Source organism: Plodia interpunctella, chromosome 1, assembly GCF_027563975.2.
Source record: "Plodia interpunctella isolate USDA-ARS_2022_Savannah chromosome 1, ilPloInte3.2, whole genome shotgun sequence".
NCBI classification, from domain to species: Eukaryota; Metazoa; Arthropoda; class Insecta; order Lepidoptera; family Pyralidae; genus Plodia; species Plodia interpunctella.
In genome coordinates this window covers 4,089,636-4,117,185 of record NC_071294.1, presented here as the reverse complement: position 1 = coordinate 4,117,185, position 27,550 = coordinate 4,089,636, and the positions used below count along the sequence as shown (strand labels likewise).

Below are 27,550 nucleotides of genomic sequence, written 5' to 3'. Positions count from 1 at the left end.
GAGGCGTCAGGCGAGGCTGATGGAAGCGGCGAACGGCGCTCCCGACGACGGCGGGCGCACGCACGGAATGCAGGCGGCGGGGGGCGCGGGCGGTGCTGCTGCCGCGGCGACGATCGCTGCTCTGCTGCCCGCCAGTCAGCCGCGCGCCACCGACACGGGTCGTTCGAGCCGCGACTAGCAGCAGCACCTACGCCGCTCACAGGTATGTACACACGTGACTACCTTCTTACCACTGTTTGATCGACACCAATCTTTGTCGTTCAAGACGACGATTTGGCGCGGGGACACGTACTATTTGGCAAACGAATCTCTTAATACTTGCCGGTCATCGCTTCTGCGGCTTTATCAGTGTTACATATTTATTATTTGCCGGCGGTGAGGTCAGCGAGCGCATGCGGCGATGTATACCTTATCGCGAGGGCCGTAGGGTCGAAGCACCGGGCGGAGACGCGGCGCGACCGACCTCGGGTGCTCACTCTTTGCTCTGCTCTTGCGTCGGTCCTATTAGCTGCAAATCATGTCTGCACACGAAATGTACTGCGTAGATGTACATGTATGATACTGACTAGCGATTAAACTAGTATCACAACAGTCGCGAAACGTTCTTCCCCGCAACACTGCCGTGTTTGTAAATAACCGGATGCGCGTTTACCAGTTCTAGCCGCTAGGCAGCGCTAGAAGTCCCCTTCTTTCCTATATTCGTGCGGAGGTTGTTGTTAGTTGGTTTGTTGCCTACTACAGTGTTATTGAAAACTGATAAATTGGATATGTATCCATTGTGATTGTGATATGTATGTATTGCTTCGTACGAGTATGTATGTACATACTCGTACGAAGCAATAGCAGCTAGACAACATTAAGAAGGAACTATCAGCAACCTCAGTCTTAAGATTACTACGTAGTCTTACAGTCACATTCCCGAAGACTCATAAAATTATTAAATATCAGCCAATAAATAGTCCACGTAATAACCGGCCAGATTGACTTTTGTCGTCATTGTCTGGGGATCGAACCCACAACCCACCGGTACGGCCACGTTGTGTTGGTAGGGCGGACTAAGCTAGCGGGTCATCAGGTCATCCCTGTATCTGTCAAGGGTATCTTACTGAGTACTTTATCATAACTCTGGTTTAAGTAAAACTAACATTAACTACTGTAGCGTGTGGGTAAACCAAAACGATTCTGCATTATGGTGTGATATGGCGACATTCTCTGATATGAGAAAACGTGACTGCGATCATTTGAGACTATAACCTATTATTTTCTCAGTAGATACACCTACAGACATTTATTTTATGTTATCGGATTGATCGAGCAAGCAACAATCAACCGAACTAAGTACTTAGATTCTGCGATATGACGTCACGAGTTGATAATCTCATCTAAGTAGGTCCGAGGCCGACGTCGCGGCTGTAGCTTGGTTAAATCATCTATCAACAGACAACAAACTTCTTATTTCTTTCGGGCATCGCAATACGCTTCACAACGCACTTGCTAACTGCCGAATAGGTATTTATTGTTGGTAGAGCGGGTGACGTAGGCGTCTACGCCCGTTCAACATTGAAACAACGACAATATTAGCACAGAAATGGATAATGCTTGAATTCTTCAATATTAGAAGCGCTCTCGTAACATGAAATATCCACGGAGCGTGCCCGGGTTGCTCTGTGACGAGGGACTCGACACTCGCTGGTGTCTTCAGCAGCAACTCTGTGCGTGTTAACTCTTCGCGCACGCGAACCTCGCCTTTCATCATTGGTAACACGCCTTAATATTCCGTGCCGAGGGTACGCCGCTTATTACGCCCTAGACGCATCGCTAAAAATGTTCCCTGCCTCGTACCATTTCAGGTTCGTGTCATTTTGAGTCGTAAGTCTGATGGCGGTGGGTCGGAAACCGTTCGGTGGGTGTTGCCATAAACAGTGTTTCGTAGGTCGAGATCCCCGACGTACAAGAGTGAAAGTCGGGGAGGTGGGTGAGGGTGGCAGTGGCGGCACCCCGCAGGAGTGGTCGACCCGGGACTTCCAACTGGGATTTGCTAAATCTGCTGCTTTTACGCCGCGGCCGTCGAAAAAGCAAATTACAGTCTTAGTTCACGTTCATGGCGGTAATGACTGCTTTTTATGTTGATTGCAAAGGATGATTTCTACACATATAAATAAATTCTTTCCATGCTAACATGACAGGACAATACATGTGTTATTTTAGGTCTAAGAAGAAAATACGAGCTTTCAGTAAAAGCAAGGAAATGTAAAACAGTTTACCGTTCGTGTGCAATACTACAGTTACAGTATGATCCAAATATAAATCGCTATGATTGAGTAGATTGATTGGTACCTAAAATAATAAGAAAGCCTAGATAGCCTAGGATGTGCACAGTGCAATGTCTGGTATTAATAAAAATAACATATTTGCGAGAGGAAAAACCTACATTTATATAGAAATATTTGTCATCACTTGTTTAAATAGGTCTTACATACGTAGTACTTAACCAAGTACATGTCATATTTATAAAATTTTAAACCTTACCTGCTAGAGGTACTTAGTAACTAGTAACAATATAACATGTACGATAACACAATTTAACACAACATATCTTTTTGCAATCGGTTAATATTAAAAGTAGCTCCATTGAAAAGTACCTAGCCACTGTGAACATTTAGTAATCGCGCAATTCATTTTTGAAATGTCCCATTCCATCACACACATTCTTAATATTGCATGTACAAACAATTTACGTTTTTTTTTTTAAATTTAATAGCCTAAATTAGTTTTTCTTGTGCACAATTCAGTTTACTGCATTGGCGCGGCTTACGCGTTTTGGTCATGAAGTCTTGAATCATGTCATGACTGAATGCCGCGCAAAAAGTTAACAAAACTAGTTCAAAAACCTAATCAGTGCATCTCGCATACTCAGTCAGCTCATCAATTTACTCAAATTGATGAGCTACTGACCATGTCATAGACATACTCAGTCATAGACGCCCATATAGGTTACATAACTTGGCTGTACGCATCGTGCTTCGTGTGCGGTTGGTTTCAGTGGGCTATGCCAGAGATGCGAACTCAGAGGTCTATTTTCCTGCAAAGATTTATTATTATCTATTCTATCCGCAGGGAATTAACATGCGGTTGACTCTCGAACACTCGTTTAGTTCTCCTGTCTATCTCCTATTTGAATTAGTTTTGCCATAGGTGTATTAAAGTTTTACCTAGTTAGGTATATCTTCAACTTTCCATTAATTATTGAATTTACCCTTTTTTATTGAGTCACTGAAAATAGATAATTTTCAGAAACTATATCGTAGCGTTATTTTATCTCAGGTTGAATTTGTTCTAGATAAGTTTCTGTCTGCTGTTTTCGCCTTCACCCAACATACAACTTTTTCTCTAAGCACTCGTCAGGTGACAGCTGACAAGAGTGTTTAACTGTTGTTCAATTTGACAATACGCCCCAGGATATAAGCCCTGCGCATGGATTTAGACAAGTAAGTACTACATACACGTAGTACTTACTAATTCCATGGCCCCGCGTTACAAAGTGTAAGTTGGCGTATTCAAATCCCAGGTGTCATCTCTTTATGGTTGTCTTCCTTGATTAGCTTTCGACTCCAATAAAAATAATTCAGATGATAGTAGGTACGTACATGAACTGCAAAACACTTCCCTCATTGACGAACGATTTTGAGTAAAAGAAACATTTTACCCAAAAATGGAGTGACAACACTAAATTTTTGGGTAAAGTGCTTCGTTTAAAAAATAATTAAAATATCACCTTGCGTCATATGTCACCATACCTTGCGTCTTCTATAATCTTCACGGTAGTATTTTAGTGTATTGCAAACTCTCGTCGTTTTTAGCTATTTTCCGTCTATTTCCCGCAAAATAAGTAGCCAGTTTATATATTGAACTAATTTCCGTTGTTCCACGCCACAGTTCTACGTCATAGAGGCGACTTCCAATTTATAATTTAAATTTTATTAAAGAAATAAAATTTAACTAATGTCCTTTAGATAGAATAAAGGCTTATTAATTTTTAATTTATTTTATAATATCGTCATTGGTTTTAGGTCTTAACCAAAATTAAATTCGAATAGTCCTCATCTCTTTCAACAATGTAAGTAAAGTGCATAAAAAGTTCGCATGTCGCGTTTTCGTGTTCGGTCAATTCTGCGAAACTATTTTTCACATTTAAAAAGGTGGCGTGTTAGCTGCAAAAATTGTTGTGTTACTCTATAATCTTCTTGGCTTACTTGGTTGCGCGAGACGAGAAACAAAAAAACAAAAATACATTCTAATTAAATTAGTACATGTGTAGGTTCACTAAATATTTCACTTTATAACACAGGCCTAGTGAATAATTTTAAGATAGTAATTTATAATGCTCTTCAACTTAGTATAAATAAATGAACATCTTGTGTTAAAATGTTAACATAGTACCTCTACTTGTGTATTTTTTTTCGCGATGTAGAATTAGACAGATTATCGAAACAATAATATGATTTAAATTAAAAGGATTTAAATAACTAAGTACCTTCCAATTCCAACAAACAAAATTGCGGAATAAAATAAGGGATATGCTACGAGTATATTACGCACAAATATAATATATATGGTCCAAAAAACAAACTCGTAGCCCGTAGCCCGTAGCACTGCTACGAAGTTTAGTTTGTCGTTGATATATTTATTTGAAACGTGGCATACCTAGTCATAAATGACTGTACTAACAATATAAATATAAGACTGCATGTGAGGTACTTGAATAAAATTATATGTACGTGATTGCTCCTCGGTGCAGCAGCTGTGATGCAGCTGGCGGCCGCTTTTGCTCGTTTTCTACACCGTCCATTCTTGTATCTCGTGCCTTGTCACTGTTGGTACAATTTTATCTTGGTATTATGGCCACTGTTGCCTCAGTCTCGGTGTGATAAGAAATAAGATAATAGGCGAAATTTTTGCTACCGATATTGACTTTCTGGCAAAGGTTATTTTGTTTTTGTTTGTTTACTTTATTTTTACAATTTATTATAAATATATATGCTTTCATGCTGGCCCAAAGAGCGAAATGAATACAAAGAATTGGCATACTGCCAGTTGCTTCTCAATAAAAGTCAATCAAGGGAAAGGAAATTATAAACTGGAGATTATTCCCATAGGCGATAGGCTAGAAACCAGTATCTAATTAATCTCAATTCAACCAATAAAGCAACCATATAGCTATGCTTCGAGTCGAGTATCGCATCTTTTGGCATCAATGGGACATCCAATGGAGCTACCGAAAAGAAGCGCTCTTGGCTCTGCCTACCTCGTGAGGTGGTAATGACGTGATACTGTATGTGTAATATAAACTAGCGGTCCTTCTCGGCTTCGTTCGGGTAAAAACATAAAAATAAAAATTCTTGAAGTAGTTTTTGAGTTTATCGCAAACAGACAGACGCGACAGAGGACTTTGTTTTGTAATATGTGTATGTAATGATAATAACTTCTAAGCTTCTGTGTCTCAAGTAATACAAAAATAAATTATTCCTAAGGCAACATAACAGAATGATATCCATGCACAAAAAGTCTTTACGTATCCTTCAAAAAGGAACGAGCACCACACATACTTAAACTATATTACTTTGTAAGAAGTGGTAGATAGAGGTCAGAGCCTGCAAAAAGGAGACAGGGCGACAGTCGCACCCCCTCACCCCCGCTCCTGAGGGTGGCTGCGTGCCATTTCTTACAGTAACCATGGAGCTTACCTCTGAAGCATTAGATAGTATAACAGGAAGTTGCCAGCGTGGACTTGTACTTACTATTCTAATACCAAGAGATGAGACTTTTTATTTTCCCATCGTTCTTATAATTTGCGATTTTAAAAAATTGGTACATACCTAATTTGAAATTAAATCATTTTATGGCATCTCATTTAACGCTATCGTTTTACTCTATTTATGCCTTGTAGAATACATTTTATTCTTAGCTAGAATAGATATGAATTCATAAACATACAATTTAAATAATTAGATTACTTTATAATTTTATAAATTAAAAATATCTAGAGTTGGCCCGCTAGGCAAGGTTCCCGCATCATTTTTTTATTTAAAAAATAAGTCATCACGAGTAAAACAAAATTCAAAATCAGACCGGTTATAATTGTCAGATTTTCAAAATAAGCTTGCATGAATGACTTAACCCGCAAGACAAAAATACCCGTACCTACCTATGTAGTAATTTACAATTTTGGGTCAATATTATTTTTTTAGTTTTTGAGTCTTGCTTTGTTTCAAGCGTGGCATAGGAAAACCAATTTTCCTGCACTGAGCACGAGAACTGCACGTTTTAGAAGAAACGGTATAATTGAAAGAGATATTGTAACGTCCAAGGCTGAAGAGCCTCCTCTGTCCCGGCACTGTGGGCATTGCGTGACCATTACGTAAATATATCGTGGTGTCCGGTGGCGTAGCTAAGTTACCATAGGCACTGGTGCAATAAAGGTCAGGGGCCCCACCCCTGCCTTTTTGTTTAAGTATTGTTGTTTGAATATGAAAGGATGAGTGTGCGCTCAAAAATGTCGATAATCAGGGTCCGCGGATCGTCTAAAACTCGGAAGCCCCTGTGCAAATCACCGCATCTTCCGTAAACTACGCCTATACGCTATAGTGTTGTCCGTCACTGCTCTGTAAAATCCAACCGTGAATATTTTGCTTGTCTTTAGTAATAAATATTGGCCAATATTAGACAAATAGAAAATCAAACAAAGAGTTACGCTGGTTGGAGACAGTGCATATCTACGAATAAAACAGAATCTACTAATATAATCAAACTGACACGTTCTTTATTTGTTTCAACGCGATTATCAATGAAAATAGGTACCTATCAATCTAATTTCCAAACTTATTTAAGTAAACCATCACTCATTTTTTATCCCAATATTCCCACGGAAACGAAATAAGTAGTTTAGTGCGGGAATACCACACTTAGTAAATAGCTCCAAATAATTTGCAGGAGACCAAGTGAGAGTATCTGTAATTTTCTTTTCATGATAAAACTTTATGAAATATACTCATAGGTGGGTAATCATTAATTTCCTTAATTACCGTACACCCGTACACTTTAAAATTCGAAAGTTCCGTTTACCAAAGCTCTCGAATCATTGCGATTAAATCAAAATCAAACCATTTATTCAGAACTCAGAACTTCACGGGAACTTTTTCACGTTATATTCTAAATTAAATAATATTTACCAAAGCTACAAACTACTAGCATTTCAGTACGACCAACGCTGAGAAGAAATGTCGTAAGAAACTCATACTTAGGTACTGTGAACGAAAAAAGATGTTGAATTTGCTACAGTCTTAACTCCATCGAGATAAGGTTATCAGCTAGCCTTGCAGAGTGACTGCTCAGCCACGTAGCTTGTGGTTCGCCGCGCACGTAGGGATGGATTGCCGCGACATCGACCGCTTTTGTTTGTTGTTTTCAGAAAGTTTCCATAATTTCTTCTTCGTGAGAAAAAAATGTGCACGCTCCTAAAAATAATGTCGTTATTTCATTGTTCGTTGTGGCGCGCGTTATAGCGGCCTGTGAGACACGATGTTTTCATTTTCAATGCATATTCCCCCCTGGAGAGTCGTGTCCGCGATGTCACTGAAACTAAAAGAGGTCGTTCGTGTTTGCGCCAGCCATCGCATCCAACAATGAGGAGCGGCGCTCTGCCAGTGCTATATCGAACACTACACACGAAATAATCTGTGTGCAGATAGGCAGTGGCGTGCTGCTTGTAGGCGGCACGTAATGTATGCGTGTTCGCTGTGCGCCGCCGGCGCGTCCATGTGTTGTCGCGACGTCGACAGGGCAGGCGGACGGACGTCGACTCGCCTCACTGTGACCTCACTCTGCTCAGGCGTCGACCACACCACCTAATTTATGACCTAATCGACCATTCTATTGTTTTGCCACTCTGTCGACTGATACTCGAATTTATCCCTTACTTAGCTAAATAACTTTCAACACGTGCGTTCGATGTGCAATTGTGCATGTTGACAATTTACGTAATTAGCATACAAAGATAGCTGCGAGTATCGAGAAATAATGTATTTCGATAGCTGCGACAAAGAATATGAATATAATGTAAAATATACTTATATACCCCTAGCTATAAATATAGGTTTCTTCACTTTAAATGCGGGATAGTCTGCCGCCATCATTAACAATCGTGCCACAACCTAATTGACTCCGCTTTACTTACAGACGTGTACACCTTAATTAGTGGCCGTGTGATCGCTGCACTCCGCAACCCGAGTAGGTACGAGTGTAGGTAGATCTTATGTGGATTGAGCGAGGCCACGCACCACCTGACTTGAGAGCAGCTGGCGGCCGGCTGCTTGCGCTTGCGCATTCAACGAAACTTGTTTCCAAGCAGACGCTTCAATATGGCGGACTACCGCCGCTGTCGCCTTCGCGCGATAACAATGTGCCGCACTCTGCTCACCACAATGTTACACTATAGGTACCTACATTGATAGTCTGAAATCAAATGTAAAGAAGGACGATTGAACTCATTTATAATTTAAGTACAATGTTGGTACTCAGTTCACAATTAGGATAGACTGGTGTTCTTCGGCGGCTCTAAAACCGTTCTAAGAAGGGTTCCCTATTCTTAAGCCCGTCATTGTTGTCGCCATGTATTGTTCGCTTTGGTTGGCGTCCTTTGACGCTGCGCTGGTATTTTTCCGCTGGTGTGCCCTCGCCTCGCGCTGCTGTTTACCCGAGCGGCTAGCGCATACTATATAGGTACAATCAGTAGGTAGGCGTGTAGGCAGGGTCGAGCAGCCGGCGGCGTCGGCGACCCTGATAATTTGCTGCGCTTATGTTACTTCAACGGCTTCTTGCGACATGTTGCGGCCGCTTTCCTGGGTTTCTACTCCCTACAACACGCATATATGTACCTACTACCAAGAACACAGTTTACACATATAGTTGTATATATATACCTACCTACGTATAAGTACTTACCATAATACTAATTCACACGTTACTGCAAAAAGAAACAAAGGATGGGCTGTTGTTATACTCCTTGAAATTAGGACTTTCCGTTATAAATGTAATCACTTATAGGTCATGTGGAATTTGCCAATATAGGTATCTCATTCCCGATTCCCTAGAAACGGGCACACATATTACCTACGCTCCGGAAGAAATCTGTGAAGAGGTGTGAATTAGGAATTGAACCCACGACCAAGACCCAACCAGACGGCAGACGTGCTGAGTGATCGCTATCGTTTCAACACGCAGCACACATTTTATGACTTAATCTTGTTATAGCCAATTACTTATTCCAAGAATGTTCCAAGACGATACAATTTAACCTTCTATTTATATTTTATTTAAGTGAAATACCTACCTAGTGCTTGATGCGGCTTTCAACAGCGCAAAATGCAAAACTATCTTAAGACGATTGTTTACTATTGGAATGGCCGTTGACTCACTATGCGTAAAGTGAGTAGGTGTAGTTAGGTAAGTACCTATATCTGGGCAACATGTTAGCACGGTTGTGTTCGTGCACGAGTCGATCGGCCGCGGCCACTGAGATCTACGCGCCCGTGACACCTAAACGAGCTAGCAGCACCTCTGCTATCTGCTGGTATGATAACGCGTTTATCAGCGAGCCGCACTGCGGGAGGATTGACGCGAGAGCTGCGGTCGAGTGTTAGGTGGCAGTCGTCGGAGCTGGCACATGTTGCGGAACGTGCGGGGTTGCCGGGGGCGCGGGGAGGGGCGCCTCAGGGACGGCGTCAGCACACCGCCGCGCCACGCACACAGGCGCGCCCGAGGAGCGTCACTGCGCCTTATCGCAGCCATCTTTAAACGAGCACAGCGCACGCCAACCGCCACTCGCCTCGGTACGAATTCCATTTAAGAACACTGTTGCTATGATGATGGCCGTCGACGGATGCACTCCTTTCATCGGGCAGGCGCGCCGCGCCGTAAGCGCACCGAATGGCGGCCAACATCTGCAAGGTCATTTTAATTACCCGTTTGACCGGTGACAGTTGCACTCGTTAACACTCATCATGCTAACGAGTAAACAAAGATATAATTGTTTAGAAATTGCCATCTCGTCCGCATAGTTACAAATGCATTCCTTAACTGCTATGATTATAGAACAACTCATCAACGAGTACTAGCTACTTTATAACTACTTATAACAACATCGTGTTGAAAATTGAAAATAAAGTTCAACGCTACGGGTAGATACATGTACATAACGGTGTAGGCGATGCTGGGCCGAGAACGCCCTCATAGCTATGACTTATACATCTCCACACTAGGGTGTTCTTGCGGCGACCATCTGTATCGATCTCGGGAGGGAGGTGTGGGTCGACATCCCGTCGCCTACGACTGTAGAGGCGGCGGCTGTAACGAAGCTTCCGTAAAATCCAGGCTAGAGGCTGTCGGGTGGGTGATAAAGGAAAACTGCCTACGTAGTCGGTCGGAGCCTGGCGCATGACGGCGGGTGTTCACTTGGAGTGGCGTGTTGTCGCATATCTATATATAGCTCGTGTTGGTTGAAGCCGGAGCCGCGCCCGCCGCTGCCGACGGCGACGTCCGACGAAAGGTCAATTGACGCGCAAATTATTTGCGTCGCAAAATCCGTATCGTGGCTGCAGCAAGACGCTATATAACAGACGAATTTTTCAAATCGAATATGCGGTTAGCGTCATTGCAGCTGCTCTGTAGATTTTGGTGGCTCGACCGCCGACAATGCGCTATCGTGTGCTCTTTATTGAAGGTAACGCGGCACGCATTCTTATCAGACTGTATACAACAATAGATATTATGTGCGATGGAAACATGTTGATAGGCCATTACAATAACTACATAGGCAGGCAATGGCAGCCGCGACTGGCAAGGATGCAGATGCGATTGTTTCCCTTTTAGTAACGACGGGTGTCACTGCGTCAGTTGCATTCTTTCGTGCTAGTTAGGACGAGAACTGGTTTCAATGCAAGAAGTGGTCAGATAGTGGAGGCCGCGGTAAGGTGAACGCTTCACCAAGGCACCTTATTGCGTCCGTGGTTAGTCACGCTTGGAATGTCTGCGCCGCCGACTCACTCCTCAATTCCACTCCTAAAAGGACGCAGCGAATGACAAAATATATATAATCGCGTAATAAGCACTTTGATCATATCTTAACGTTTAACAGACATGGAAATATGTAAAAAATACATACGTACGTCAATATTCAGGACATGACCTCAAATAGTTTATCTGATAACAACTTTTCTCGCTAATACTCGCTATCCCATCCTCGAGGAATAAAGGCAAACTACGCCACAAGCACAGTATAGAAAGAAAGAAAAAGAAAATCTTCACACACATATCTTCCCACATAAGAAAGAGGTAGGACTAACGAGTGTGGACGTCTCTATAAAGTTCTGTTACCCATATACCTATGTCCATATGTAATAGGTATCTATAGCGAGCGTAGCATTTTCCTCTAAGCTCAGTTTCCAGATAAATGATGAAAAACATGCTAAGTACGTGGAAAAATCTTCCTGTATAAAAAGATTGGTTTAACATTTTAGTTTCTTCTTTTCCTATTAAGAATTGTGAAGTTCATAAGACTTAAAAAGTCACCAAACTTCCGTGGCAATTTCAGGACAACATGAGTTTTTGCCAACAACCTCCAAACCTTGTACCAACTTTCATCAAAATACTTTCAGTGGCTTTAGCGTGAAGGAGTAACAAACATAAAAACCTGTACTTACATAATAGGTACCTAACAATGTAGAGATCCGATTTAACTGGACATGGGTTCATTACTTAGGTTCAGTACGAACCCGTACTTAGTTTTCTCTTCGCTACTATAATGCAATCTGAATAAAATTTGAATATTGTGTAATTTTTCCATGTGTTTGTAAAACATCCTCCATAAGAACTAGATACTAAGTTAATTATTTATTAAAAATCACAGATGATTTTTACATAAAGTTAGGAGAATGAAATCACTGCTTATTATTTTCCCTTGAATGTTATTCTGAACTATTCCTGATGAAGAAGTACCTACTTGTGTTTTATGCAAATCTACTATTTTTTTCTTTTATATTTTAATAGTTTTCTTTCTTTTTCAACATGTGTGTCGTGTGGAGTGGTCCTATTCTAGGGCGAAAACCTATCCTCCCGTAGATGTCGTACGAGACGACTAAGGGACATAGCCTAGGTAGGTAATAGGCAACAATAGCATTCCCAAGGAGGGTTGCGTCAGGCAGGCGGCCGGTCCGATAGTAAAATCACAGCCAAATTTTCAAAATTTTAAGGATTTTTTTACGCTAACGCCATCCACGCAGAGATGGGAGATGATTGTGAGTCGTCAATAATAAAGTGCTAACACCTGGCCAGGAAGGGTTCAACGCACCAAGTCAAAGAATTAATTGTACATTATTATAAAACAATAATCATAACGCAAAGGTGACGAAAACGTGGGGTGAATACATAACAAGCCTCGTTCTGCGGCTCCGCTCGTAATGAATTTCGGTGTATCTAGATAATTATAATTTAGAAAATGTTAAGTAATATCAAATCATACAGAACATATTTTTTTCTAAAACAGTTCTGTTCGTTAAGTAGGCATTTCCAGAGATTAGAGCATCAAAACAGATAAACAATCTGAATGTGTCACTACATGTTATGTCATAAAATCTTTAGGAGTTGCTGCTTTTAGAAGATATCGGGAATAACATTAACTTTTTTAAACCACAGATATTAGAACATAATGTAATGTTAAAACCATTACATATTGTTCTAATATCTGTGGTTTAAACGTACCTGTTACACTTATGTTAAATTAAAGCACGTTTAACTCTCTCTTCCTCCATTCGTTTCATGTTCGTAGTTGCATTTAACGGCTGTAACGCCCCGAAGTCCAGTGCCCTCGTAAATGTTTAAATTTTATAGATTTGTCTGTGATTTTACGACTGGTCTACCTGACGTTAACCGATTTCGGAACCAAGTTTGATTATGGTAAATGATTGTTTAAAGGCAAATAAATTTTAGGAAGTAGTAGACCGTATTCCGGCAAAGTAAATATAATTACTTATAAAATTCACTTCCTACAGTCTTCTACAGTCACATATTAATTATTATGATAAACTTATTTGTGAATTATTTGGATATGTCGAAGTACCTATATTTATTTGAAATATAAGTTAGCATTTTTCAACTTTTTCTTATTTTTGTTTTATAACGTTTTATCCATTTTGTGCACAGGTAATAAAGAGTCCTCACTAAATTCATTTTCATGTTTAATTGGTTAAAGCCGTTCAAATTGTAGTTATTTAAAGTTATATGGATTCTATAGTTATTGACAGTTTAGTGTCAATTTATAAAATCCACACCAAATAATATTTATCACACTTTACAATGTCAAAACATTGACAGAACGAGTCATAGCATACTCTATTTTAAAGTAATGCTTTAACTTTTCTATGAATAAGAGGGAATGAAAGCAAAAGTCAGATTTATTTGAAATGAGCCGATGCGTAGCCGTTAGTCACGTCTCGGGAATCGAACTTCAAACTGAGAGTGAAAGGAAAAAGAGTAACGTTACATTATATATTTCGAACTTCTGTCGACTTACAAGTAAACCTCGAAAGCTTATACGTCTCCCATGCGTCTCTAAGTTTCATGAAAGCTTTGTAAACACGTGGAAATAGGTCATTTTAGGTATACTTGGTAGGGTGGGAATAGTTTTGACATAAAATATATTATATTGGAAATAAGTAGGCGGATCATGGAGCGTTTGTTAAAATAACACATTTGCGTTTCGAGCGCTTCGACCGCATGACTGATATCATACTTCAAAATATAGTCGAGGAAGGAATGGTTGAATACTTTTAAAATCAAACACTAACCCGACCACATGCAGTATTTGTTTACATTTTTTTTTAATTTTTCAAATTACATTATTAAAAAAAGTAGTTACGAAGTGAAACAAGTTTTCATGTAATTCAGTCAAAAAATGAAAATTCGGCTTTACATTTTGTTGAGCAAAGCATGAACTCAAAGTAATTAGTTTATTGCGTAGTTGATTGCGGTGCAGCTTCCCTTTAACTCGAGTAAACACGTCATCGTAGTTGTTATGTTGTGTAGTTAACTGATGACAGTCATCTAATTTGCATATTCTTTTGAATAGCTCAGCAAATCGATCGAACCATGTCGCACCATCTGTTCTGAAATGCAAATAAGTGTCATAGCACTGCAATAGTTGAGGCTGACTGCACTGGAATGCAGCAAAACATCGCGTGGTCATTCTATGTGATGACTCCGTGGCTATTTTTATGTCCACTGTGACAAATGCTCGAAGCATCACGCGGGCAACGCCGCTAGCTATCTCGTGTACGAGTAGGTAGGTAGATACATGTCGACGGCCGTGGTAAGCGGACATCCCTGCATCCCCGGGTAGCGCCGGCTGTGCCGCTCTATAAATACACAGCAGGTGTGGTAGGCGAGCGGCGGGTGCGGCGCGCGGGAGGCGAGGGGCATCCGCCTCTGCAGCGTTCCAAACCGCTCGCAGCGGCCAGCGGACCTTAGCGACGCCATATCGATTGCGATGGTTCCCCCTGCGGCGCGCCGCCTCCATTGTGCTCCGGTTGGGATGCCTTCTCCGGCCGTTTCCTGCCTCGGCCCTGTCGAGTTGTCTGCGTCGACGAGCCGCTGTCCGCCCCGCTCCCCTCGCCCCCTCACCCCGGTCCCATCAGGACACGTCCGCCAGCTGCCTCCACTCGAGTGCTTCGCTGCTCATATTCGCTCAGCGACCAAATGTTGTCCGCACCTGTGAACACGGACCAAGCCAGCCGTTCACAAATTGCGATGACCAAACCTAGTCCATGAACATTTGATTCTAAATTTAGAATTTCCCAGCCTTGTCCCTTACCGAAGTCTTAAGATGTGCTGCTGGGATCAACAACGTCACTCGCGTCACAATAACAATTGTAAACACGTGACGTAAGCTATAATAAAAATTACTCTAATTACATCGATTTTACGCGACCCTATCTATCCGAGGATATCAATCTGAATATTATTTTTGAAAATATTTCAAACTAGGTTTACAATCTACGAAATCAACACGAATCCTTACATATTATAAAACAAAGTCCTCTACCGCGTCCGTCTGTCTTTTTGCGATAAACTCAAAAACTACCACATGAATTTTCATGCGGTTTCCACCAATAGATAGTGTGATTCCTGAGGAAGGTTTAGAGGTACAATTTATTATGTTTTTATCCGAGCGAAGCCGGGACGGGCTGCTAGTTTACTTATAAAAATCACTACATGCGCACAACGAATTCGTATTGCAATTAAGCATGGGAATGCTGTTTGCGTGATGGGCACCTTGCCTAGGGGGGCCTTCTTGTGATTTTTTTTCTATGGTTAATTTATAAGGGTACATTTATATTATTATAGTTTTCAAGATGTAATAAATGTGTCTTTATGTATTTGTACTAAGTACTTGCTTGGAAACATCTCTGCATTATTTTGGAATTTCAATTATTTTGGTAGTTCTCTTAAGATAATGATAGAGATCCATCCATCATTTTCATTTCTTCAAAATTGATAAGATGGCGATCGGAGACATCACTATCATAGCAACTATACCATTGCATAGGTATTATATTTCATTGTAGGAATCTCAACTTTTGTACTTAGTAGTAAAAGTCAAAATTCTATAAACATTATTATATTAGCTGCGCTTCGCTTTAGTGGGAATATTCGATATAATAAGTAAATAAAGTCCATAGTCATTGCGCCCCCCACAATAATCTTTACATATTAGGTATAAGTACCCCTTTCGCGTCTGTTTGTCTCAAAAAATCGAATTTTTGTACAGTTTTCTCCTATAGATACATTATTCCTGAGGAAAGTTTTACCCGAGAGCAGCCAGGACGGGCCGCTACTTAAAGATAAAGTTGAAGGGCGGGGCGGCGCTTTGTTCGTTCGCGTTCTGAGCGATATTTTTATGCTGCCCCTTGTTGTAACTCTAGGGCGCAATATAGGTAGTTGTGCAACCTAAAAAAGCTAGTCCAAACTTAAAGCGGCCGGGTGGCCCTTTGTATCCAGCGCCCCACCCTAACATCGGTACTGGGTCCGGGCTCAAATTTCTCGTGGGTTGGGAGGCTGTTGGCTCTAAGGCACAATTAGGTCAAATATTCTGAACTGAAACTGTATATAACAATTGAAGTATCACTTCGAAATAGAAAATTATGTAAAGTTATGTAATTTCTTTAAATTTTGTCATAAACAAAAGTAACTGTTTCAGATGAGATAAAAGCCATTTCTCTTTGTGCAAAGTACAAGCTAAATTTAATTTATAGACTGATAGGAAAAACTCATTTTCAACTGGCATATGCATCCTATCTATATGGTAGTAATAAACCAACAATAAATTAGTAGGTAACAAGTTTAATCGTTTATTTTATACAATAACACGTTGGTCAAAGAAAAAAAACTGTTCATAAAATTAATATTGACATAATATGAAAGCGCCACGGTAAATATATTTAGGTACCTTCGATTTTCCGCACACAATTCAGCGTCATAGTTTTCGTATACACCGCTAGCGCCTAGAACTCAATCCGCATTTTCACTAAGGAAAGTATTTGTTTTGCCATTTTATTTAAAGATATGCCCACTTAAAATATGTATACAAAACATACTATGGGTTGAATAAGTTAGACCTTGGATTAAAGCAAATACAATATTTTAGTAGTGTGCATACATAATAATATGTTAACATACTATTTCACATTAAAAAAAATCCCATAACTTGTTCGGTAACCAATGCTGCTATTCCTTGGAAACAGGGCCCACAAGGAGCAATTTTATCAATGCCAGGGCTGGGAAGCTGATCGATAAGGGCCGGCTCACAAGGGCGGAGGACAGGACCCGAGACCCATGCCTTGGAGGCTACACGCGTCACATACCTCTATCTAACTAGCCATGTGCCGTTCTCGAAATTTTCGTCAATCAACCTCGTACATTCCAGAGAAGTTTGTTTAGAAATTTTCCTAGGGATTTCTAATGAGAATTTCTTAAGAAAATTTTCAAGGGAAGTTTCCGAGAACAAAACGTGCGTCGGGTCTCAGCGGTTCATAGTTGTACTATACATCTAACTAGGTACAATTTTTTATGTGGGTACTTATGTTAAACCTGCCCTATTGCCCATGTATAAGCAGCAATTATTAATAAAACACATTACTAATAAATGTCTGCAAAATGCCATTAAAATAAGACAATTTTGGAATACTAAAACTCTTATCAGCAAATATCAGCATTAATACGGTTTATATTTGTTAATCGTTCGTAATTAGACGTAAACAAACCCATTCAAGAATTGTGGGCTCCTTTAGGGTGATTCGGGGTGGCATTTTTGACTGATATTTGATATTTTTTGTAAACATCAATAATAATTGTGTTACTCTGTGTGTGTGTGGAATGCAAATATAATGTACTCCAGTACATATGGACTTTATTTATGTGTACAATGTGCCTACACGGTACAAATAGGTTACCCATGGTTAGTCAACAATGCTCATCATGACGACTCTTCGTTTACCAATGTTATCGAAAATGCAACTCACAAAATTAAATGACATTCTTATGAAAAGCTTGATACTAGTATTGATAACTACATGTATTGTCAGAGTCAGATAAGTCGATAGGTAGGTACGTCTCGCCCTAGAACTAAACAGTATTCATATATCAGTATTCGTATCTCATCTAGGTAAATGTAAGTATAATACATCGGGCTTAATTCTGTGATCCTGCAGTTGGTAACATAAGACCGCAGTGGAGGTCGGTCGGCCCGATCGTCGGCTCCCCTAACCGCCGCCGCCGAGGATGAAAAACATTGAAGCATCAATTCAGGCCCTCCGCACCCTCCCCGCGCCCGCACCCACGCCCTCCGGCGACCGTCAGCCGCCACCGGCGCTTGCCGCCTGCCGCTGCCTCGTCTCATTCAGCCGGCGACGTTCTCGCGTTCCGCACACGTGTCGTAGAAGCGTCGTGCGACAGTTCCCCTCATCGCGCACCCTTTCTAAAACTTTAACCGACGTCGGACATTGTTTTGTTGCAGCGGAGTATGCTCCAGCAGATGTCCTCGCAGCCGGGCACATTAGTTGGCGAGGTCGCACGTATAGTTCGCCCCCTAGAAGGTCGCTCGTATGGCGACGCCTCTTCGGAGGCCTCCTCCGACGCTGCAGAAGAAGACTTACCGCAGTGCAAAATAAGACGGAACTACAACTGTGCAAAGTGCAAGTTTTACACGCAAAATCCGCGAGTTTTTCTTTTACATGTTCGTGATGTTCATTTTGAAAGATTTAAAATATACGTTTGTCCATATTGTGTTTACGCATCTAGGCATCATCAAAAACTTTTGAGACATTTAAAAATGATGCACGATAACCGTGGTTCGTTAACGAAATTTGAGCCTGAGCTGCCAACTGCCCCACAAACAATCCTGCCGATGCCTGTGTCAGTGGCACCTGCGCCCAGCACCATGAGCGAAGAGCGCATGGAAGATCTCTTAGAAGAAGTAGAGGAGTGTGACGATGGAGCTATGGACGCAGAAGACGGACATGCCGATCCTACATTCCGCTCCACTGACGTAGAAATGGACGTCGGAAGAACAGCTGACGGATCAAAGAAGGGAGATTATTTCAATTGTGATAAATGCAACTATGTAACACATATCAAGGCGAGATTCACAAAACATGTCAAATACCATTCGATACCTAGGATCAAATGTAGCATATGCGAATTTCGCACCCCATACAAATGGAATCTGGACCGGCACATGAAGAATCACGGCGGCAACGGGAGTTTCAACTGCTGCATGTGCAACTTCACGGCCGACATAAAGCAAAGTCTGACTGCGCATGAAATGAATCACCACAGTCGTCCGCTGGACCAGTCGGCGGGAAGACGCGGCCGCAGCCGTGTGGGTGCCGGCGACGTGTCCGCGCGGGTGTCACTTGCCAAGGAGGAGGAAGGGAGCGGCGACTCGCGTTCCTCGCACTCGGTAAGTCTCATGGTGTGACAGCGACGGGCCGCGTCCCGCGCGCCGTGACGTCACCGGCTGTTGCTGTTATCACAAGCGACCAGCGATGCGATTGCACTGGGCCCCTCGCGCCCTCTTGCATCATGCTTGCACACTACGACACATATGCATGCACGTTCTATTTCTTTCTGCTCTTGCAAATCTCCAATAATATTATAAAGTGGATATGTTTGTGTGTAGGGCGTAATATTCAGAACTACTCAATCGTTTTCTAAAATTCTTTCACATTATTCCTGAGTGACATCCACGTTTATTTCAATACTCCCAAGGGAGCAATGCCCGGGACAGAGCTAGTGTTAATAGTGTTATATTTAATTACTAATAAACATTCTACTTTGCACATAGGTACCATTTATCATGTAATATACCTCTATATAGTCCAATAATTGATATGTTATACATTTCATTAGTTACTACCTATTGATTTGAAAACTATTCCATCTATTACACCTCCTATATATTAAACCCACATTAAATTTACATTTATCGACTTCATTTTATCAAAAAAATATAGAAGTTTTGTGGTCCGCTTTTTTAATGGCCATATTTAGAATAGCGGGCGACTGCGCACTGCGTTCTATCGCTGTTTCGTTACACATGACAACAAAATATGTGTAACAATTTTATACCTTGGTCTTATTCACACTCTTATTGCATTCGAATAAGAGTCTAATTGGAACTTAAGTTTGAGGTTACAGTACCTATTTGTTTACGTAAATTCGTCATGGCCAGGTTTATCTTCTTCTTTAGCCTTTTTCGAAACCTACTACAAACCCCTAAATTACATGACAGTTGCAGCATCTATTTTTCATGTTTTATTATGACTGATGACAATATGCCTTCTCACTGCTAACACTGATAGTATTTGAATTGAACTGGTTATCCGTGTTTAGATTTAACATTGTAAATTAATTTCACCGTAGGATTTATAATCGATAGTCTAATATAGCATATGTTGACACGTATCTACGATAGCTTTCTGTTACAGTATCGGAATAAGGCCAAGAATTTCGATTCCGAATTCTACTCAAATACTACAATTTCGTTAATATTGAAAATACACATAAAAAAATGTAATGACATGGGAATTTATTAAATTTCAGGAAATGATGGGGATGCAGTACATAGAGAGGGACACGATAAGTTGCAACAGCGACTCTAATGACGCGTCGACGTCCGAGGGGGCTGCCAAGAAGGATAACTCGCAGTTGGCACAAGACGCGCAATATTCGCCTAACGCGGACGACGCCAAGAGTCAAAAACAGAACAGAAAGATACCCAGACCGATACCACAGCTAATACCACTAAATGCTTCCACCCCGAGCCAGGCCAAATCCACAGGAGAACCACCTTCAAAAAAATTCAAAGAAAATCCTTCTAACGAGTCTAATGACTCTAATTCCGACAAACTCGATGCCCTCCCGGCTGATATTACATTAATTCCAGTATCTAATACTTCTTCGAAGGAAACTGTAGTGCGAAAGAAGAACGAGTCGTTCTTTGATAGGTTAAAAGAAAGGATATTGACTGAAACAGGTGATGAAGGTTCACTGAACTGTAAAAATTGCGGCTTTGTAAGCAAGTGTCTTTCAGAACATTCGGTACATGAAAAAACTTGTACCGTCCAATCGAATCGTGCCGCCGTTAATACATTGTTACCAAATTCGAGCTCAACACGATGCCAAAATTGTAGACACAGATGCAAATCTAGTGCGGACTTGTATATTCATATGCAGACATGTAGAAAGAATGAAAAGCGAGACGATCAATCAGTGGAACTCAAAAATCAAGAAAGCAATGATACTTCCTCGTCCAACCAAGATCGAGATGCAGAGCCGCATCCTATGGAGAATGTTGTTTTTGTATGGAATAATATAAATCACGATGCAAATAATTTCGAAACTCCGCTTGGAATAAACATCAATGATGATTCAACTCTTCCAATATTACACAAAACGTTGGATAATGATATTGCAGACGATAATGAAAGTATGAATCTTTCGCCTAGTCAAGCTGTTGGAAAAAGAGTGTTTAAATGCCCTCACTGTCCTTTCTGGGCTTCAACAGCGTCGAGATTCCACGTCCATATCGTTGGTCATTTGAATAAAAAACCATTTGAATGTTCACTCTGCAAGTACAAGTCAAATTGGCGTTGGGATATTACAAAGCATATTAAACTTAAATCTGCTAGGGATCCAGAGCATAATGAAGCAAAAGTTCTAATGACTGATGAAACAGGCAGAAGGAACTATACAAAATATAGCAAGTTTCTAGCAATGTCAGTTTTGAATGAATACGGTGAAAATGAATTTCACTACGTCGATCAAAATACTTCAGCTGATCCGTCCATAGAAGGTCATGAATCAGTCTCAATCAGTGATATAAATGAAATGAATGCTTCTTTCGATATGCAACCGATGAACTTGCAAACTCAGCATTATCAGTTAAAATATGACTTTATAGAAGGTAAAATTGTTGACGCGAAGAAACCTAAGAAAACCCTGTGGAAGTGCAAAAAATGCAATTACAAGTAAGTTTCCACAAAAAGCTACAATATATTACCTAATAGTGTTGATTTTCATTTAAGTTTGTTGCCCTATTCCATAATTAAAATTACCTATGTATTTCTATACTTAAATTGCATCCTATTGCTGTTACAGAGATCCATCCAAAGACGCATTATTAGAACATGTACGAGAGCACGCTAAGGCAGAAAGTAGTAATCCGCAAAACAAGAAACCGGACAATCTACCAGATCCAGCGGATTTAGCATATCGTTGTGGCCATTGCAATCAACTGTCCAATTGGAAACATGTTATACAGGTAATCATAAAATATTTCATTTTTAAATTATCTGTGCCGTAAAAACACATTGTCATTTTATTTTAAAAGTAACAAACAATACACAAATAATATAATTATTAAAAGACAATCTTATTAATTTATTATTATAAATTTTACAGAGACACTGTCGACTGAAGCACGACGGAATCATTAAGGTGATCACTACCATCAAACCAAAGCCAGAGACATCTTCTACAGCTGAAATTACCGGAGATACTTGCACAAAATGTCCATATAGATCTAGCGACAGAAAATTGCTAATGATGCATCTGAAGCGACACCAACCTTCACATGATTCTATCTTCAAATGTTACTTCTGTCCATACTTCGTCAAAGATGAACAGGAATTAATCCAACATCTATTGCTGCATGGGATTACAGAACCCGAGGAATATATCGCCAAAGCTATGGGAAGCAGGTCCCCATTGCCAGAACCTGTGCTCTTACCAAGCACGTCTGGGACATCCAACAAGAGACACAAGTGCACAGAATGCCCTTACGAAACAAATAGTAAATCACAGTACATGTACCATGAACAATTTCATCGCGCTCCAAATGAAACCAGAGAGTACAAATGCCCGGAATGCAATTACAGCGTCTCTAAAAGGCATTTACTAAATCAGCACTTGAGAGTACACGGAATCGTTACAAAGAAATCAGAGTCTGAGGCGGAATTAGAAGCGATGGTATCGGAGCCTAACAAAACTGAAAAGTCTCAAGATGACTTTACACTGTTGGAAGAGATCCCTTACGTGTGGGTATCAGCCAAAAACGAATTCCACAAAATGTACAAGTGTCGTTTTTGTTCATACGTAAATTCACAGAAATGCAAAATACCTAATCACGAAAAAATACATTGCATTGAAAACAGCGAAATTACTGTATATAAATGTTGGGAGTGCAAGTTCACTTGTGATAATGCAGGGAGATTAGCCGAACATTCCAAAACACATGGCGAAATCTACGGTCGAATCTACTGTCCGGTCGAATCCGAAGTTCCTGATGAAGAACAAATTGCCAAATTACGAAAAGTAATAGAAATTGAGAAAACTAGTACGTCGGATGAATTACAAAAAGAAGATGTGATCACCACCGAGATCAAAGAAATAAAGACATTACATTTCTGCCAAAAATGTCCGTCTCGATTCTTTACGGAAGGAGAGTTGAGAGCTCACGATTCAAATCATAATGACAACACATGTAACAAATGCAAGAGCTGTGACTTTTCGGCGCCCGATGAAGAAGAGTTAGACAGTCATTCAACTGTTCACTCGGACGAATACCATACAAAAACTAAAATGTTAAAGTTTATACACAACATGCATCCAGCTCATACCCAACCCCGACTAGAGCTCGTACATTGTCCCACTACGTCCGATATTACTTGGATTGTGTCAACGTCAAACAAAAACTTTGATCCCGAGTCTAACATTAGAAAGTCATGCGATAGCAAACATCCAACCAAACAATATCTTTGTAAGGAATGTCCAGCGAAGTTCTTTAAAAGCTCTGCCCTTAGCTACCATTTGGGCCTGCATGGCAGTGACGGAGAGCACAAATGCAAAAAATGTAATTACGCTGTTAAAAACATAGGGAACCTGGCGAAACACGAATTGCTTCATGAAAGTTCAGAGAATAAGCAATGTGGCGAATACGACTCCGGTGATGATATGGATTACAAAAATATTCCTTTGTCTGGAACGGATCTGTTTCAAAGAAAAACTGAAGCTCAAAAACGTGTTTTGACTGACAAAGATAAACTTGTAAAACCGAACGATCATTTCCCGCCAGTACTCCAAGCGGACCCACAATTTGGCTACCTCATGCATGGTAATCCTGAATTTATATATCCTACATATTTAAAGAACGGAAGACAAAAAGAAAAGCGTTACAAGTGCCACAAATGTCCATCAGCATTTGAAAAAAGAGAGCAGTATAAGATACACTTATCGCTACATGGATCTAAGCAGAGATACAAATGCGAATTGTGTGACTACTCTGTGAAGTATTACGCAAACTACGTTCAACATATGAGGAAACATCAAATGAATGACGAGGCGCAAGCTGAAAGAAAAAAGGGCACCAGTGGCTTTATAGAAACAGGAACACAAGAAGCTAAACAAGAAGAGGGCGGCGATAATATTAAACTAGCAATCAAAACAATGCCAAGGAGTACAGCTAAAAGTGACTTCCAGCAGTTCTCGATAAGCGATCAACAAACTCTTCGCCTGCTACAAAGAAGGCGTTCTATAAATAATTCTGGAAAGGATCCAAATGCTAACGAAACGTCGCCGCCTTCAAACCGAAAATTGCATATGTGCCTGTTATGTCCGTACACGAATCAACGACAGGACGCGCTCACAAACCATTACAGAAGACACGACGACACGGACGTGCTCTACGGAGGATCACACAAATGTTCATACTGCGACCTGGTGGTTGTTCAATCACACTTCCTACGAGAACATCTTAAAACTCATTTTAATTATCAGAAAACAATAACACCGGACGGTTTTGCGGCTAATAAAGACGTCAGTTTTACAATAACACAAATAGATGACGAAAACTTGTCTAATGATCTCAAGTTAGATATACGTAATAAGATTTACCCGTGTAGTAAAGATGAGAAAATATATGTTAAGATAAGTTCTGGGGAACTTATGGTGGAGTAAATAATCATTATTATAGTTATATTATTATTACTATGTTGCTAGAAAATATAGATAATACTTTATAACATCATTCAATCGACAATATATATTCGTTAAGTTTAAGCCAAAAACTAAGCAAAGTTGATTCACCAAAGTGTATCTTGCCATATTAGATTTATAACGGTCCAAGACATTTTGGGTGTCATATTTTAAAACATGATTACTAATAAGTAGTACCTTTGATACTGTGGTTATAATTATTAGATTTTAAAATGTACAAAATATAAGGCAAATAGTTCTTGTTTGTAAAAAAAATATTTAAAACATTGTCTTCTGAATAAAACAATTACAGAAACCAGGATTAAGTAAATACTATTGAATATGTACACATACAGTAATACAACACATTTATAGATATAGGCTTGATTTTATAATAGAAAGCTAACAGTATTAACCTGTAAGAATTTATAATTTTCATTTTCTTTAGAAAATGAAAATAATAAATTTTAAACATTAAAATTTAACTAGTCAAAATTATTAAGAGTAATCAGCACAATCATTGGTGATATGTTTTAAGCCTTTTTTATATTCAATTGTCTTTAAATGTTACCAAAAAGTATGTAAAGTATGTAAAGGTCACTTAGATTGAAAATCTTCAGTTTGTTTTCTAACTCTATTGAGACTTAGAAGTCTGTTTTCCCGCTTTTTATCTGGATGAATATTAATTATGGTGTACACTAATAGAAATAATTTAATTTTAGATGTATATAATATTTTTATTTTTGGTAGTGTAGATCTCTATTATTTTAAACACATTTATTGGGCAATATAAGAGAATTATTATAACTCTTTTCTAGTATTGTAAGACTTTGCTACAAATGTTTATAACATAGACAGGCCTTTAAAAATTAGTCTTACTGTATGGTGTACAGTCCTAAAGGACAAACATTCCTGATCGTTTTGGAGATCCAAAATATAAATAAATTAAAAATAAGTTTGTTTTATTATAAAGAACCCACACAAGTTTTATCATGTATTTTCTTTAATAAAGACACAAATACATAAATGAGTAAAATTGTCCTATGCACATTAACATTACTAAATGCCACTTGACCCTTAATAGCTAAGACCAAAATACAAATAAAACTTGTAAATTTCACTTAAGCAATAAATTTATTATGTTAACTAAAGTTGCCTTATCTACTCAACATGATTCAATCCTTAGTGATAGTAGAAAGGTCAATGCAGTTAAAATAGCGAAACCAAAATATAATTCATAAAGAAATGGTAGTACAATATATTATTATACTTGATACAATTATGTACCATACTATAACAGACACGCTATTAACTAAACAGATGAGAAGCAGTCTTAACAAAACTTCCAGCGGTTGCCACATTCATTGCATAAGACAAATGTGGTCATTGGCTCATCAGAACTCCTGGTCTGAAGCTGGTTGTATGTGCAGTTCTTCTTTTTACATTTACCACACTTGAGCATGTCAGTTTTTGTACCCTGTACTGTTGCAAGTTGAGCATCATCAATGGCTTCTTTGATAAATTTCTCTCTCAGCTTTTTCATTTCATCACTGGCCATTTCTTCAGGAGTCATTTTAGCAAGTCGTGATGCAGATACAACTCCATTGAGGAAGTTTGTACGCAAAGAAGGGTTTTTCGGATCCTTCAAGTTTGCGACTCGTGAGCGTATTCTATTTCTATATCTCATATCAGTGTTTTTAAATTCAGCATAAATACATTCCTCCAATTCTTCAGCTAGTTCTTCTGATGAAGCACAGGCATTGGGATTTTCACCATCCACTTTAAGTGCCTGAGTGAGGAGCTCACGGCACTTGATACGTATAGCATCAGTAGTATTTGATTGCGGTGGGAATGAAGCTGGCAGTTTTTTATCTTTTTCCTTTTCCTCCTTCTTATCTTTATCCTTCCCATCTTTTTTGGACTTTGAGGAGCTCCCATTGTCTTTTGAAGGAGTACTCGGAGTGGATAAAAACTTTTTCCAGTTCTTGATCAGGGTTTTGCACAGGGATATTACCTCTTCATCCTTGCTAGATTTACGCAGAGCGTTTACAGTCATTCCTATCCTCGTTTTCGTCAATACGTCCAAATTAATAGCCATAGTCTGCAGAGCTTTTAGTAGTTCCAATGCTTCTTCTTGACCCTGGAACGATGCACAAGAATAATAATAACAAATGCTTTGTATGTTTCGTAATAATCAGAACGAACCTATTGCCATGGCTTTTCAGAACGACAAAAAAAAACGCAATAATAAGGATATATGCTCTAGTAACTATTTAGTTGAATTAGTCTTAAAAAATTACAAATAAATAATAATCTAGTGCTAATGCTTGGCGGACGAACTCTTCCTATTTTCATGATCTAAATTCAGACGTACCGTGCCGTCATCCGAAGTCATCTTAGTTAATTTCTTTTGTATTTTCATAACATCCTCTTCTACACTCATTGTTGTTGTTTTTACCGAATATTACGGCTTCCCGCCTATATTCAGGGACAAATAATATGAAAATTGGTAAATCAACCACCACACCGAAAATATCACTGGCGCATAGACAATAATGCTAGCAAATGTCAAGTTTCGCTCACAGATAAAGAATTCTAGTTACCTACGAGTTTTGTCTATGATATTTTCCGAATGAAAATTTGGGATCAAGGTAGGTAAATATAATATTGTTTGTTGCTGTGTATATTCCATTTACTGAGTATGTTATTAAAAATTAGCTTATCCACGGTTTCGTCCACATGTATTTCAAAGAAAAACATCAAGCCAATCACTTATAAAATTACAAAGTTTCAGATAGGTACATTTCACATTTCATTTCATCCATAAGGATGCCATTTTTTAAATCTAATTTTTTTTTACCTAACCCATGGAATAAGGCATATTACGCAAAGCTCAGCGCAGATGGCGCTA

The 27,550-nt window shown here is 39.6% G+C and overlaps 2 protein-coding genes across 2 annotated transcripts; one reads left to right on the top strand and one right to left on the bottom strand.

Annotated features, from left to right (window-relative positions):
* The first annotated feature begins 69 nt into the window (after positions 1-69).
* On the top strand, positions 70-25,594 carry LOC128672633 (zinc finger protein 91-like). The gene is made up of 5 exons (XM_053749943.1): positions 70-202; positions 18,122-19,066; positions 20,209-21,635; positions 21,766-21,928; positions 22,069-25,594. The coding sequence occupies exons 2-5, from the start codon at positions 18,128-18,130 to the stop codon at positions 24,619-24,621; spliced, it is 5,082 nt and encodes a 1,693-aa protein (XP_053605918.1). The 5' UTR covers positions 70-202; positions 18,122-18,127; the 3' UTR covers positions 24,622-25,594.
* Positions 25,595-25,620: 26 nt separating this feature from the next.
* On the bottom strand, positions 25,621-27,197 carry TfIIS (RNA polymerase II elongation factor). Its single transcript, XM_053750630.2, has 2 exons — positions 27,014-27,197; positions 25,621-26,779 (listed from the first exon to the last, which is right to left on the bottom strand). The coding sequence occupies exons 1-2, from the start codon at positions 27,080-27,082 to the stop codon at positions 25,973-25,975; spliced, it is 876 nt and encodes a 291-aa protein (XP_053606605.1). The 5' UTR covers positions 27,083-27,197; the 3' UTR covers positions 25,621-25,972.
* Between the last annotated feature and the right edge of the window lie 353 nt (positions 27,198-27,550).